Below are 15,580 nucleotides of genomic sequence, written 5' to 3'. Positions count from 1 at the left end.
GCTTAGCTACTATACCCAAGGTATGGTCACCACAGGGCAGGACAAGTGCAAAAGGTTAAAATACAGGTTGCTCCACACAACAAGTTACTCCACAAAATGACAAGTGCAAGTTCTGGCCCAAAATCAGGCCCACAACTAGAGCTTTGGTCAGTTACCTTTGACGGGCCTCAAAAAGCATAAGGCATGAATCGATTTGGTGGTCGTAATTAGTGTATATGTCATACACCTTAGCTTGCTAGATATTTCATACAACCATCTCTATGACAAGAGAAGTTAGTTCATCTAAATTATTTTCAATAAAAGATGAATTTACCTCATTTACCCTTCTCGATATTTCTTGTCAAAACTCGAACTGTTGTGAATTGGATGCCATGAATAAAATTAATTCCTTAGCCTTGTGAGGGGCTTTGTTTACCAAAGCACCACCACTGGCAGCATTTATGATCTTTTGTTTCATCAAAAGAAGCCCTTTGTAAAAATATTGGATGAACAACTATTTTGAAATTCCATGTTGTGGACAACTTGAACGCAACTGTTTAAATCACTTCCAATATTCATGAAGGCTTTCCATATCTTCTTTCTTTACACCACAATCTCCTTCCTGATAGAAATAGCACGTGAAGCAGGGAAATATTTATCCAAAAACAACCTTACTAATTTAGTCCACGTGTTAACAAATTCAAAAGGTAAATAGAAGAGATAGTCTTTTGCTTTATAAGCTAATGAAAATGAAAAAGCTTTCAATTTAATTTTTTATTACGCTATGGGGTCCTATGTTGGAGCACACCACATAGAACTCTTTCAAATGCTTGTAAGGATCTTTTTTCTGAAAACCATGGAAAGTCAAAAGTAAGTGAATTAATTCAAATTTAGGTTCAAAAGGTACCTCAAGTTTAAGATATTGATTGCATAGTGGTTGTTGATTTGGTTTTGGTGCAACCAACTCTCTCAAAGTTGTATTAATAACCATAGCTTTTCCAAATCCACTGACCTCGATTTCACTAGAAGACAAAAATGACTTGCTGTCAATATTTGATTAAGTTGTAGAAAACAAGATGTTTCGATTTATTCTAGTTTCCTTTTTCAAACTTCTTACAGTTATCTCAATCTTGGGTTCGTACATGAGTTCACATGTACGGAAAGATTGGGGCATAAAGAGAATTCAAAACTAAAATAAAAGTAAAAAAATAATTAATGATGAGTAAAAATAAATTAAAATTAAATAAAATCACCAACACTGATCCTTGAAAACAATGCCAAAATTTGTTAGGTTGTCGATGTTGAATCTAGTGCCCTAAATATAGTACACTAATTTTGTATACTTGTATTTTTTGAACAAATTGGTTTAATAATAATATCCATTAATTACATTAATACCCTTTGTATATTTTTCTCAATATTTTTGCACACAAAACAAAATGGAAGCAAATATTGACTCACTGACTGTAACACCATAAAATCTTAACTTTTGATTTGTTGAATTTTGTCATTAATCAATATTTGCTTCAGTGGTTAGGGGTTTTAATTCTGTGTTTGAGGTCTTTGGTTCAAGTTACATTCTTTTGGGTAAGTTCAATTATTTTTATGCCTAGGCCTGACTCTGTTCGTTGGGCTTAAATAGTATTCTCGATCAATTTGTGTTAGAATGAGCTTGCTGGTTCAGTGGTAAGGTGTTAGCTTATTTCGTGGTAAAATGTTCAAATCTCTGTGTGAACAAAATGAAAATATCTTTATGCTAATCTCTGTGCTGCCATTGTGGATGAGTTTGAATTATTCTTTAAAAATCTAGTTAGTTAGTGGGATAGAATTTGGCTTCTTGTTTCAAAATAAAATTAATAGGTTTTAATTAAAATTAAATTTTATTTTATTTTCTTTCTAAAACTTCCCCTATTCCATCATTCCATTAGTTTTCTCTTTTTTTTCTCTCTCTTTTATTTTTCTTCCTTCTCACGTTTTTGCTCCTATTCATTTCTTTTTGTTCTTTTGCTTGTTTGTGTGCTCTTTCTCTTTTTTGCCATTGCTTCTAATTGATTATTGGTTCTTTTGTTTTCATTTGATTGGGTTTAATTCGCAGAGGTAACATTTTATCACTTTTTCTCAATTCCTTCGCTACAATTGATCGTTGGACATATGGGTTTGTTGAAATTTAGAGATGGTGTTGCGAAGGTTTGTATTTTGGGTTATCTAATCAATTCGATTCATTTTAAGGGATGTTTGTGAGACAATTGGTGATCCTATAGCTAAACTTCGTGTAATTGTTATCTGTTTAGTGGTAAGGGTTTCAATTGTGTTTTTAAGGGTTTTGAGTAGTTCGTTTATGAGCACCTTTTGTTTAAATTCGTGAATTGTTACTGATATGGGTTGTGTTAACTGTTGGTGTAGGTGTAGGATTATTCTTTTTTGGAACTACATCAGAAAATACCCACGTGTAACAAAAACATGAAAAATAGCGAATGGAGAAAGCCAAAAAATTGCACAGTCGATGCCACAGGGTCGTGTGGTAGGCCGTGTGCTGGACCGTGTGAGACACATGATCTAGGCTATTTAGGCCGTGTGGGTCACATGGGCTAGCCATTTAGGTTGTGTAGGCCAATGGGCCTATGGGCCCAAAATTTTAAATTTTTCCCTAGGGTTATAAACATTGCTTGGATTGAACATAGGCCTTCCATAGGGCCGATATGTAATTAATTGAGCTATAAAACATAAATTCTGCTCGTCTGTTAGTGTAAAACTTGATATAATTACACATGTTTGAAATTATATAAGATATGTAAAAATTGTAACATGCTAAGTATAATTTAAAAAATGTTATGTATGCTCTATATATGTCATGACAAGCATGTACATCATAAAAATATCTGACAACTATTAGTTCTGCATTTTCATCTGGGATGAGATTTCTTATATGGAGGAAGTGTGGACAATTTAATAACCTGCCGTATTTGGTGGCTCTGCCACATATATTTCTATAAATGGCGATAAACAACCTAATTAACTTGCAGCTCAGCTGTAAATATTATGTAAAGTGTCATACCGACACTATGTGGTGTGTAGGATTGGATGGCTGTATAATACCTCAAATGATGTGTTGAGATGGTCGAAGATGGTGTGTAGAGGATGGGGGTAGGATTATATTTCTGCATTTGTTATGTTCTATAAAATTCTTTTTCTGATATATACATAAATTTATAATTGATTGACCTCTGTATGATTTGTTACACACTGAGTTACAAAAACTAACTTTCTGTTGTCTGTTACTTTCAAGTAATCTTCAGATTTAAGTGGGTCGGTGCGATGGGAGGTCAGTTATAATAATCTTTTCATAAATTTAATTTATTTAAATTTGGGTTTGAGAGTTTTTTAAATTTTGGACTATTTAGACGTTTTGGATTGCTTTGGTTTTGAACTTCATTTTCATTTTTCGCATGATGTTTAAACTTTTTATTAACAATGTTCATTTTCTGAAAAACAATGAAATTCAAAACAACAAACTATGCTTTCCAAAATTCAACTTTCTAAGAATTTCCGCTGCAAATTATACATTTTTAGAAAAATGTAAACAAACAACGTTTTCAATAAAACAACTAAGTAAAATATGCTTTCAAATAAATCGGGTTTTTGTGTAAATAGAGTTTACAATGTTTTACAAAACATACAAATTCGGGATTTTCCATCGATGTACGGTAACATCTCCAGATCTGACAGTAACGTCTAGGCTGGGTTTGGGGTGTTACACTGATTATCTAATGTTTAACTAATACTAAGTGGTATTATGTGGTCAGATTGTAATACGAAAAGATAGCTTGTATTAGTAGATGAACCTAAACATACCCTTAGTCTAATCGGAAATGAGCAAACCAATTGAAGACTAATATGTCGTCTATTAAGTTCAATTGGGAAGATGTTTTATCTTAGGCATCAGATTAGATGACTCCCAGAAGATAGGCATATATGTCACTGACTGGAGTAACAGTACATTGATCAGGACCCAAGTAGAATAGATTCTAAATCCGTTTATGAATTAATTCACTTGTGACGTTCACAATACAATCTAACTTCAACATTGGATTTGGAGTTAACCAATTCGTGTTATATGAAAGTACATTGCAGAATCTTTCTAAAATTATACCAGATATGACCCTTATTCATTTTTGCATTTCATTATACATGTCAAAGATGATACAACAAAAATTCTTGCACTATGATGAAAATGTAGCTGATCAAAGGGTGATCATCACCACTCTTATTAGTTAAATCAAAAGATAATTTAGGCTTCAAGACAAAAAAAAAATCAAAATCACATCAACTTATATATTAGTTGCAAACATGAGGATTAGCTAAGAGGTAAGTTTCAATAGCTTTGTAAACTCCCTCGGTCCTTCCAATGTGAGATTTGATTTCATCTTCAGTGATTACATAGTCCCCAACGGTGTAAAATTTCATTAAGCTCTTGCAAACGCTTCCTCCATCTGCAGCTGCCACGAACTTATTCTCGTACCTGATTTTCTCCATCTTGTCCCCCAAAGGTCCACCTTCGATCAAACTGTAATTGTATGAAAAATTGTCTTTGTCGTGTCCTTCAATCTTGTGCTTCACATACTGGAATGGAAGGCCTAAGCAAATAAAATACGCCTATCAAGCATACCCGTATCGAACATATGTTAAAAAAAGGATAAAAGAAAGTGAAAATTAATTAAAGGACTAACCTTCAACAAAGTTTATCTTCACGATACTTCCGAGCTTACCATCTTCTTGGAGCTGAACACTCTTGATTGCATGAGGGGCAGCTTTGGGATAAACCTTATCACCTTCAAGAACAAGGGCTTTGAAAAGCCTAGCTGGAGAGATTGGGGAAGTTACCTCAAAGTCATAACTCAAAGTCATAAGTGATAACACCCATGATTCTTAATTACTTGGGAGTTTGAAGGGTTTTCTTTTTTCAAGTTAAAAGGAAAGAAAAATGGATAGAGTGTTTTGAGGTGCGAAAAGAAATTAGAAGCAAGATGGTATTTATAGACTGAACTTGAAGCTTATGAACTTAACTATTTTCAATTTTTAACTAGATTTATTTCTAGTATTGTTATTAATTTTCATTGAGTTTATATTAGTCAAAAATTGCATCCCATAATTTCTTAATAATATCCCACTCTTTTCAGTTATAGTTACAGCTTGTTCATTATTATTTTTTATCTGCTTGATTTTTTCTTTTTCAAACATGCTTAACATAATATATATATATGTATATTATAGAGAATAATGAAATATGATTGAAAAAAATAGGATTCAATTAAGGGTTAATATATATTTTTTGGCTCTTGAAATTCGCCACTCTAACCGGTATCTAAATTTTAATTTCATCACATAATTTGGTACCTCAATCGTAACATAATTAAAATGTGTTAATGTGGCACTGACAATTAATAACATGGCACATGTGACAGAAATTTTAAAAATAATAAAATTTTTAAAAAAATTATAATTCTTTCCACATAAAGAATCAACCTAGACAAATGTGGTCTAAATTCATTTCTGAATCTGAACAACTATTTGGTCAAGTTCATTCTAAATATTCTTTTTTAATATATATTTTTTATATTTTTATTTTTTAATAATATATCAAGACTTTTTTATTATCATTTTGAAATTAAATATATATATTTACAAAATTATATAAATATTATTTTAAATCAAAATGAATCTAAACAAATAATTGTCGATTTTCACTTGAATCAGGACAACAAATTGTCCAGGTTCATTTCAAACTTGTATTTTTTATTACTTTTATATATTTTTATTTTTTTTCATAAAATATCATATGTTTATATTATTAACTTTAAATTAATAATATATAAAATTTGATTTTTTTATATATTTTATAAATTTTCAAATTTTATAAAATCTGAGGTAAAATAATATGTTTTCTAAAATATCTATATCTACTATTTTATGAAAAAAATTAAAATATATAAAGTTACTAAAATTTCTAGAATAAACTAGACATTCTATTGTTTGATTGATTTGCATCCAAACAATCATTTTTTTAAGTTCATTCTAACATAAAATAATATTTATAATTTTTTTTATAAAATTATATATCTTTGAATATTTGATTAGATTTTATATACTTTAAATTTAAAAACATTATAACAATATAAAAAAACCATATATACTATAAAAAATTTAATATATATGAATTTATTAAAAATCATGTTCGGAATGAATTTGGCTATATTCATTACAAGGTGGAATTATATTTATAATTTTTTATAAATTTATATATTTTAAATAGTTTTATTTCAAAATAATAATATAGAAATCTAATATTTTATGAAATAAAAATATAAAATTAATAAAAAAATATTTTAAAGAGAATCTAGACAAATGATTGCTCCAATTCATTTGGTTAGATTTTATATAATTCTAAAAATAATAAATAAAAATTGGATATATTTTACAAAATTAAAAATACATAAAATGATTAAGAAAATGACTGGACTAAATCTGGGCGATGTAAAATTACATTTATATATTTTTAAATATTATTTAGATTTTAGATTTTTTTAATTTCTAAATAATAATATAAAAACATTATATGTTATAAAACATTAAAAATATGTAAAAAAATACTAAAAAACATATCTAGACTGAATTTGGTCAAATAATCGTCCAGATTCATTTCCATAAAAGAGACAAATTTATAATTTTTATAAATTTGATATATTTTTAAATATTTTTAAAATTTTTATTTTTTACTTTTATTATGTGTTAAAATGTGAGTATACTACGTATCTCCATATTATCTGCTACTAGTGTTAACTTTAACAATTGTAATAACTTGAAGTATTAAAATGTGACAGAATTAAAGTTTAAATACTAATTTAATAAAAATAATAATAGTCAGATACAAATCACCAAGTTGGATGACAAAAATATATATTAACCATTCAATTAATTTGATTTGGTAGACGATTTTTATCAAGCACTCGTTAAAAATTATTGAATTTCTTTTATTAGATTCAAAATAAATTGGGTTATATATATATATATTAAAATATCATTTTAATCGATATCGTTAAACATCAAATCAGACGGCCAAATTTTCGGTATGACAAGACAAAGGTAACTTTGAACTTTGATTTTCTAGTTTATAATCATAAGTGAGAAAAAAAAATAAACAGAACAAAATAAAATATAATTAGAGTGAAATTCTTGGGAACTATCTAGAAAGCAAGTAGCCCGCTGAAAACGTAACTGAATAATATATAATTATCAAGTTCATATAAAGTTTACTTGACTATTACTGTAAATTGTTTCATGAGAGGACTTGATTTGGTTTTGTCATTCAAGAAACAGTGTTTTACGGATAAAGAGTTCGTGAAAATTATCACTTACTATTCAGATTACGTTGTTTAACTGAGCTAACCAAATCATAATTTTTATTAAAAAGAAATTTATTCTAGAATTACATATTGAATTATTTTTGACGTTGGATTAGAATTTTATCAATGTTTGTCAAATTACTCCTACTCTCATACTAAAGTAATAATTTTTGTGCTTCTCAAGTTAATATGACCAAATGCTACTCTAATATTAAAATAATAAAAGAATAAACATGGTAAGATTTAGAAAATAAAAATTCAAAAATAATAATTTTTGTGCTTCTGGATATTATTTTAATGATTTAATTTCAGGTTTATGAATTGAATTTTTTGTATTAGATAGGGATAGAATTGAAGATCTAGTTATTGATTCCAGTTTAGAATTTTAAGTTGATTTCTTTGGCCTCCAACTTATCACTTCTTTTCATCTGTTACTACAACCTATTATATATTAGGGTTAATATTAGTATTTGATTCATTCACAAAAAAAAATTAATTCTATAATTGTAGGTCAAGTATTGCACTGAATCTCTCTTTTTTTTTAAAAAAATATATATTTTTATTATTTTTTATATACAGTAATTTCCTATATAAAATATGTACATTATATTTTACCAATATATACTAAAAAAAGATTTAATTAAATTCTTATTATGTATTTATTTTTAGTATAATTATAAATTTAATTTTTAATATTCACATCTTTTGTCAATTTGAGTATTACTTTTTATGTGAAATTTGACTGCTTAATTTTTAAAAAAAAAGTTGAATTTCACTGTAAATCTTTCAAAAAAGATCAATTTATTTTCTATAACTTTTTTAAATTTTGAATTTTTGAAAGTTTTTATAATTTTTAAAATATTTATTGACTTCATATATAAGACAAACAACATTGTGGCAGTATAAAATATAAGTGAACTATACGTCAATGGCTAAGTCAACATCAATTAGAAAAAATAATATTTTAATAATAATTTTTGTTATAAAAATTATTTAACTATTTTTAAAACATTAACAATTAAATTTAATTAAAAATAAAAACTAAATTAATAAAATATATAAACATTAACAAACTTAATTTATTATTATACTTTTATGTTAGAGGGAAACTGGCGTCTCATTTGATAAGACAAATTACCATAAAAGGTTTAAAAAAATAATAAAGTCAATTACCTTCTAGAACTTTCATTGCGTGTCATGAGATATAAAAAATCCAATAAAATCATGACGCGTGAAATTAATGAGTTACGTTTAAGGGTAAATATATAAATAATCACCCAATTATTGTCGTGTTTCTATTTTGGTTACTCAAGCTTAAAAATTTCTATTATAGTTATTAACATTATTGGAATTTAATATTTGGATAAATCATCCATTAAGTCATTAATGGAGTACTAATCTGACCACTTTTCATTGGCATAATAAAAATATTTGCCTTTAATGTTTGAATATTCTATCAATTTGGTTTTAATTGAAAAAAACCAACAAATTTAATACTCAACTTTACACATTATGTCAATTTAATCTTGATTATTAAATTTTTAAATTTAAAAATAAAACAAAAACTTGAAAAAATAAAAATAAAAATCATTTAAAAGTTCATCCTTGATAAAAATACATACAAATTATAAATAAATGAATACCCATTTTTTTCTTAACATGAAATTTATTTATTGAAATGGTTTTACAAATAAATTATTTTGAAAAACCCGACAAACAAAGCATAAATCATATTCAATTTTTTTCATTTTTTTAGTTTTATTGTATAAATAATAATTTATTTATTATACGTTTAGCCTTGTTCCTTAGTCCACACCAAATTTGCTGAGTGTTGGGCACCTTCTTCACCCACAACCATCAACACGAATAACCCTTACTCTGAACTCATCGATTTCCCTATCCTCCATCATCATGCCATGGAACTAGGAACTGATTGTGGAGCTGTCAGCATGGTCTTCCACTTACTGGGTCCCCAAGACTTCATCCTCACTTGTAGATCTCCAATCATGCTTGCCTTTAAACATAACCTCAAACGCAACAAAATCGTTCTAAGAAACAACCTAAAGATATTGATTCTTGATGTATAGGTTTAACCCAACCTAAACATGGTGATTGTTGATGTTGAAAAAAGAGAAGAGTTAAATCTGTTTAAGTCTTCTTCATGTGTTTGCCCTTAAATTGTTTCATTTGTAAAACTATTATTTAATAAAAAAATGTTACGTTAGAAAATGAGAAAAATAGACATTCATTTATCTATAAATACTTTTGTAATTTCGTAATCTTTTTTTTATAAAATCTTATGATTTTTTTATCGAAAATGAATTTTTAAATATTTTTTAAATTTTGAAGAATCAAAACTAAATTAACATAATATTCAAAGTTGAGGCTTAAATTTGTTTTGTTTTTTTAGAATTAGGACCAAATTGATAGAATCTGTAAACATTGAAGGGCTAAAATTATAATTATGCTAATGAAAAGCAACCAAGTTAGCATTCCGTTAGTGATTTATCGGATGAGTGACTAAAATATTAAATTTTAATAATGTTAAAGACTAAAATAAAAAATTTAAACCTAAGTAATCAAAACAAAAACACACTAATAGTTAGGTGATTATTTGTATAATTTACCTTAAGTTTAACTTGAAGTGCGTTTGTTAAATCATTTGAAATTTTTCAAATTTTTTTAAATAAACTTGATAATTTTATTAAAATTTTAATTAATACGAAGTTTTCAACAAAAAAATGTTGAATAAGATAAGTAGAAGATAACTATTTATCACTTTTAATGTTGGGAATGGTAAGTAAATTTTATTTTAATAATAAAATATTTTTTGTTAAAAATTTAGATATCCAAATTAGTATATGTAATGTTTATATAAAATATACAAAATAAAATAATATATTAATATCCATATGATTAAAGTTAAGAAATAAATTATTTTACAAAACATTACTAACATTTTTTTTTTGGTATTTTGCATATCTATTTTAAAGTCCATGTTTGAGGTTCGTGATTGTCCCTCTCAACAATGTCATCTCCAAAGTTTGAATATACGTTCTCCCTTTATGAGTGTAATGTACCTTACAATTGCAACTTACCACTTTGTTGACTATGTCCTAGATTTGTTTTTGTTATTTCAAGATTATGTAATATGTTAGTTGTTACTTAGGTGGAGTTTGTTTCTACTTAGTTGGTTGATTAGTTCCTTTTTTGGTACATTTAGTTCCTATTTTATTTGTTTTCTTTTAGTTATTTCATTTCTTAAATGTACCCTACAAAAGAGTTGAACGTTATGAAATAAATGCAAGTAAGTTCTCTTCTCTTTTGTGTCTATCAAGTGTTTGCTGAATTTTCTCTTTAAGGATTTTTTTTTCTCATGCCTCTGTTTTCAAATTCAAACTTAACATTTGGTATCAAAGTCAGTTTGAATGAAAACAACTTGTTAGGGAAATGATGACATCTTAAGCAACATTTGTCCAATCATTTATTCCTCATTTTAATGGTCATTATGATCATTCGTGCATGCTGATGAAAATTTTTTGATGCCCAAGGAGGAGTGGAATGTTGTTGATTCAAGTATAGTAGAACTAGCAACTAGAGCATTGTTGACACAACAACAAAAGGAAGAACTTGACACTTTAAAGTTGAAGGATCTCAAAGCAAAATATTATCTGGCACCTTTTAACTTAAAAATAATATAAATATCGAGTATTTGATCACTAATTGAGTGAATTTTGTTTATATTTCAATAATGGGAATCATTTAATGAAGAAAGTGATTTTATGATATTTTGCATTAAATTTATACATAATTTAATTATTTTTGGCTACTTATTGATCTTGACATTACTTAATGCAGTTAGACCAAGGAAATTATGCATGATTTATTCATAAAATAAAGTTACATGGGCATGCCCAAATTCACTCTACATGGACAAAAAATACATGTAAAATGAGTCATGAAGAGTTTGTTTTTTATCTAATTGAAAATGGATCAATTGATGGACAAGTCTGGTAAGCAATTGAGTCACCAAACCGTCCAGACAAGGAAGATCAAACCCAAATTCAAGTTTAGAACAAACTCAAATCAGAAAATGGCTTACAAACTTTGGCCAAGAAATCGTCCACCCCTTGCTTGATTCAAGCATGATATCATGCAGGAATCAAGCAACCAAACAATTCCCTCTTCCACAATATGTGGCTAGCCAAGCAAAGCAGTAAATGGGAGGATTTTTCACACTATTTTTAGTAAACTCATCCACCAACCTTCACTATAAATACCTACCTCCATTGCTCATTTCAAATCATCCCTCATCCTTCACTTAACATTCATCATTCATTTCCTCTTATCATTCAGTAACCTCTCACTTCGCTCATTCATATCCCCTTCATTTAGTTAGTAATTCCTTGAGAAAGTTCTCCCTTAGCTGGCCACCTTGAGGAGTATCTTGTGAAGGAAAAATTAGGAGGATTGGAGGAAACCACCACAATCAATTCCAGAGGATTTCCAAAATTATTCTGAATGTTTTCTTTGTAATACCCCTACCCGTATTCATTGCCGGAATAGGGTACGAGGCATTACCGGAGTTTACAAATTAATTTTTTTTATATTCAATATAGCCCTTTTATAAATATCTAACCTTCCCTGTAATATTAAATCGAGACCAATCCACATCAACCAAATCAATTCAACATATTTTCATGATAGATTCATGCATTTATATAAGATAACGTCATCACATATCTATAACCAGGTTTGTTAACCATACTAATGGCTAACTTTACATTCATTTCACGTTAACATTTACTTTGTTAGCTTATACATGCCATTGATTTCCAAAATAAAGTTTCTTTATATACCGAAATCCTGAGGTTGACAGTGTGATGTGTCTCCGACCAAATCCGACCTTCGAGCTCTTAACACTACAAAACAGGGAAAAAGGAAACGGGGTAAGCACTTTGTGCTTAGTAAGCTCATGTAACAAGAATTATACTTACCTAATATTTTCAATACAATACAATAAACATCCATATATCCATTCAATGCATTATTACCCTAATATGCACAAACTCAACATTCAAGTTAGTACAATAATTTCCATGTACCAATAATATATACTATGATTGATGAGCTCATCAATACCATGATTTCCATTTCCTTGTTATTTTTCCATATTTATCCTGTTGAATTTCTTGGAATTTTCGATGGATTTTCAGAGATACACTTTTAGTGTATATTTCCGGGTCCGTCAATTCATATTCATGTGCGCACATATCCATTTCAGAGAGCACACTCCCGCGAACTTCAACCTTGCAGTGGGATTACCAGTCCAGGCTAAATCCCCTGCAACGACAATTACTCTAATGAGCTTGGATCTGAATTACCAGTCCAGGCTAAATTCAAACCCTAATTCGGATTATCCGTCCGGGCTAAATCCATTTTACACATATTCTTCGGGAGGGCTATATCAGGATAGGATCACCCGTCGGGGCTAGATCCTTTTTACCGTCAATTCCTTTTTAGAGATCCATCGAATTTTCCTTTCATTCAAACGGGATTTCTTCCCATTTTATCAAATATATCAATGTTTCATAAATTTTCATACAATGAACACTCAAATCATATTCACATTAATAACATACAATCTCAAGCATTTAAGAATATAATTCAAGTTACACGAACTTACCTCGATACTTGTTTGTAAACAATAAAAATCTACTAATCCCGAAATTTTTCCTTTCCTCGATCTAGCTTCCTATTTGAATCTTCCGGATCTAAATAAATAAATTTAATTATCAATTTAATACATTTCATGTTCATATGCAACATTCTCTATAATTCAACTATTATTTATAGTTCATTCAAAGCTGTCTACTTGAGTCATAGTCACTAAATTATTTATAACTTGAGCTACGGAACTCAAAATTAAGATCCGTTAATTTTACCTGAAACTAGACTAATATATATTTTTACCATAAATTTTTCAGAATTTTTGGTTTAGCCAATCAGTCCAGTTTATTCTTCAAAGTCACCCCTATTCTGTTGTCTAACAGTTCTGACCCTTCTTCACTAAAAATAAATTATCTCTTTATACAGAATTCAAATGATGTTATTGTTTGTTTCTATTAAAAATAGACTCATTCATAATTCTATACATATAAATTTAAGTCCCTATTTATTTGTATTAAATTTTTTATAATTTTTCAAAGTCAGAACAGGGGAACCCGAATTCATTCTGACCTTGTCTCACAAAATTCATTATAAGTCAAAATTTACAAATCCATTACTTACAATATTTCTTCTATGAGAAACTAGACTCAATAAGCTTTAATTCCATATTTTGTTCATCTTCTAATTCGATTCCTAAAATTTTTGGTGTTTTTTCAAAGTTAGTCTACTGCTGCTGTCCAAACTGTTTTAGTGCAAGCTGTTTATTACCATTTTTCCCCTAAGCTTTTAATAAATGATAATTTCGTCCCTACTCAATTAGCCTCTCAATTGAGCTGATTTTTCTCAACTAACATTTTATTCTATCACCTTAAACTAGTTTACAACCTTTAGGAATCATAATTTCAGCAATAGACTTTAATTCCAAACATTTTCACAATTAGGTCCTAAAAATCAATTTCCATTGAAATTGCCTAATAAAATCATCTCATAAACAAATTAAAGCTTTAATTTCATTCTATTTCATCATAAACTTACAGCACTCAACCATGGTGACTTTCAATTTCATCCATGAAATAAAAAACTAATGAATTTAATAGTAGGACCTAGTTGTAAAAGTCTTAGAAACACAAAAATTACAAGAAAAAGGCAAGGATTAACACACTTGGTGCAAAAATTATGAAATACAAGCTTAGAGAACCCTCCTATGGCGTTTTTATCTGCTGGAATTGAAGAGAAATGAAGAGAAATCTAGATATTTCCTATTTAGTCCTAGTTTTATTTAGTTAATTTTGTAATATTCCAATTTTACCCTTAATTTATCAATTTTTCTGCTGATTTCATACCCTTGCCGTCCAGCCCAAATAACTTTTGGGTCTAATTCCTTTTAAATCCTTTCTCATTAGACTCTTAAGCTATTTAATCACTCTAGCAACTTTTACACCTATTACAATTTAGTCCTTTTCATTTAATTGACTACCCAAACATTAAAATTTCCTAACGAAATTTTAATACCACAGTAATAACATTTCATAAATATTTATAAAATTATTTTCAACTCGGTTTTACGAGATAGAGGTCCCGATACCTTATTTTACCCAATTTCTTCAATAATTTCTTTTTCTAACTAATCACTAAATCGATAAAATTTTCCTATCAATATTTTCATACGATTTTCCTATCATATAAATTTTCAAGCAAAAATATTGAAAGAAATTTCTCTTTAAATCGGATCTATGGTTACGAAACCATTGTTCCGATAACCTTGAATTTAGGCCATTACATTCTTCATTAATCTTTACTATTGTTCTTGTTATTCAACATGTTTCCAATTTTGCTTTAATGTTTAGCTTAATTTTTTTTAGCTAGGATGATTGCATCAATTCAATAAATTTTATTTAAATCATGTTATGATGTTTTGTGCTTCAGTCAATCATATTTTCAATTAAACTCAAACATTTATTTCATTCATACGTGATTGGATGCATTGAAATTACCTGAGCGATCCTAACCAGATGACGACTACTGGACACAATAGTTCAAAAGTGCATGCTTAAATTAGATCCTAACCCGACTAAATTAAAGGTTCATAATAACTTTAACGAGTTATATTATCTTGCTTAGTTTTTAGGTTTTGTGATTAAATTGTTTCAAATCTAACCTGTCCCTGTTACTTCACATGGATTCTAAGAAACCTCTAGTTTAATATGATCAGTAAAATGCATGTTTTACTAAGTAAAAGATTCCGAAATGACTTAATTTGGTTTCAAACTCATGAAAGATTGAGTTGCCATGAAATATTTTCCAAAAGATTATTAACATGATGAAAATGAACTAAGTTAATTGATGTGATTATTCTAGCCAATTCATGTTGTCGTTGTTGAAATCCTGTGAATTCTGCTGCTAAATCAATCTCATTCATTTTATTGCATGAATTGCATTTAGGGATCATTTTGCATCTAAGTAGTTATTTTTACTTAACATCAATCAATCAAAACTATTGTGGTTTTCTCAACAAATTGTTAACTTTAATT

At 28.2% G+C, this 15,580-nt stretch overlaps 1 protein-coding gene across 1 annotated transcript; it reads right to left on the bottom strand.

Moving 5' to 3' along the window:
* Positions 1 to 4,135: 4,135 nt before the first annotated feature.
* Positions 4,136 to 4,969, bottom strand: LOC107895971 (major strawberry allergen Fra a 1.07). Its single transcript, XM_016821151.2, has 2 exons — positions 4,707 to 4,969; positions 4,136 to 4,613 (listed from the first exon to the last, which is right to left on the bottom strand). Exons 1-2 carry the CDS (start codon positions 4,882 to 4,884, stop codon positions 4,315 to 4,317), a joined length of 477 nt encoding a protein of 158 aa, XP_016676640.2. The 5' UTR covers positions 4,885 to 4,969; the 3' UTR covers positions 4,136 to 4,314.
* Between the last annotated feature and the right edge of the window lie 10,611 nt (positions 4,970 to 15,580).

This window comes from Gossypium hirsutum, chromosome A10 (assembly GCF_007990345.1).
Source record: "Gossypium hirsutum isolate 1008001.06 chromosome A10, Gossypium_hirsutum_v2.1, whole genome shotgun sequence".
NCBI lineage: Eukaryota > Viridiplantae > Streptophyta > Magnoliopsida > Malvales > Malvaceae > Gossypium > Gossypium hirsutum.
This window is presented reverse-complemented; position numbering and strand designations above follow the sequence as displayed.

Coding starts and splice junctions, on each gene's coding strand:
- LOC107895971 (XM_016821151.2), bottom strand. CDS start 4,884: ATGACTTTGAGTTATGACTTTGAGGTAACTTCCCCAATCTCTCCAGCT. Junction 4,614..4,706: donor GAAGATAAACTTTGTTGAAG/GTTAGTCCTTTA, acceptor TTATTTGCTTAG/GCCTTCCATTCCAGTATGTG.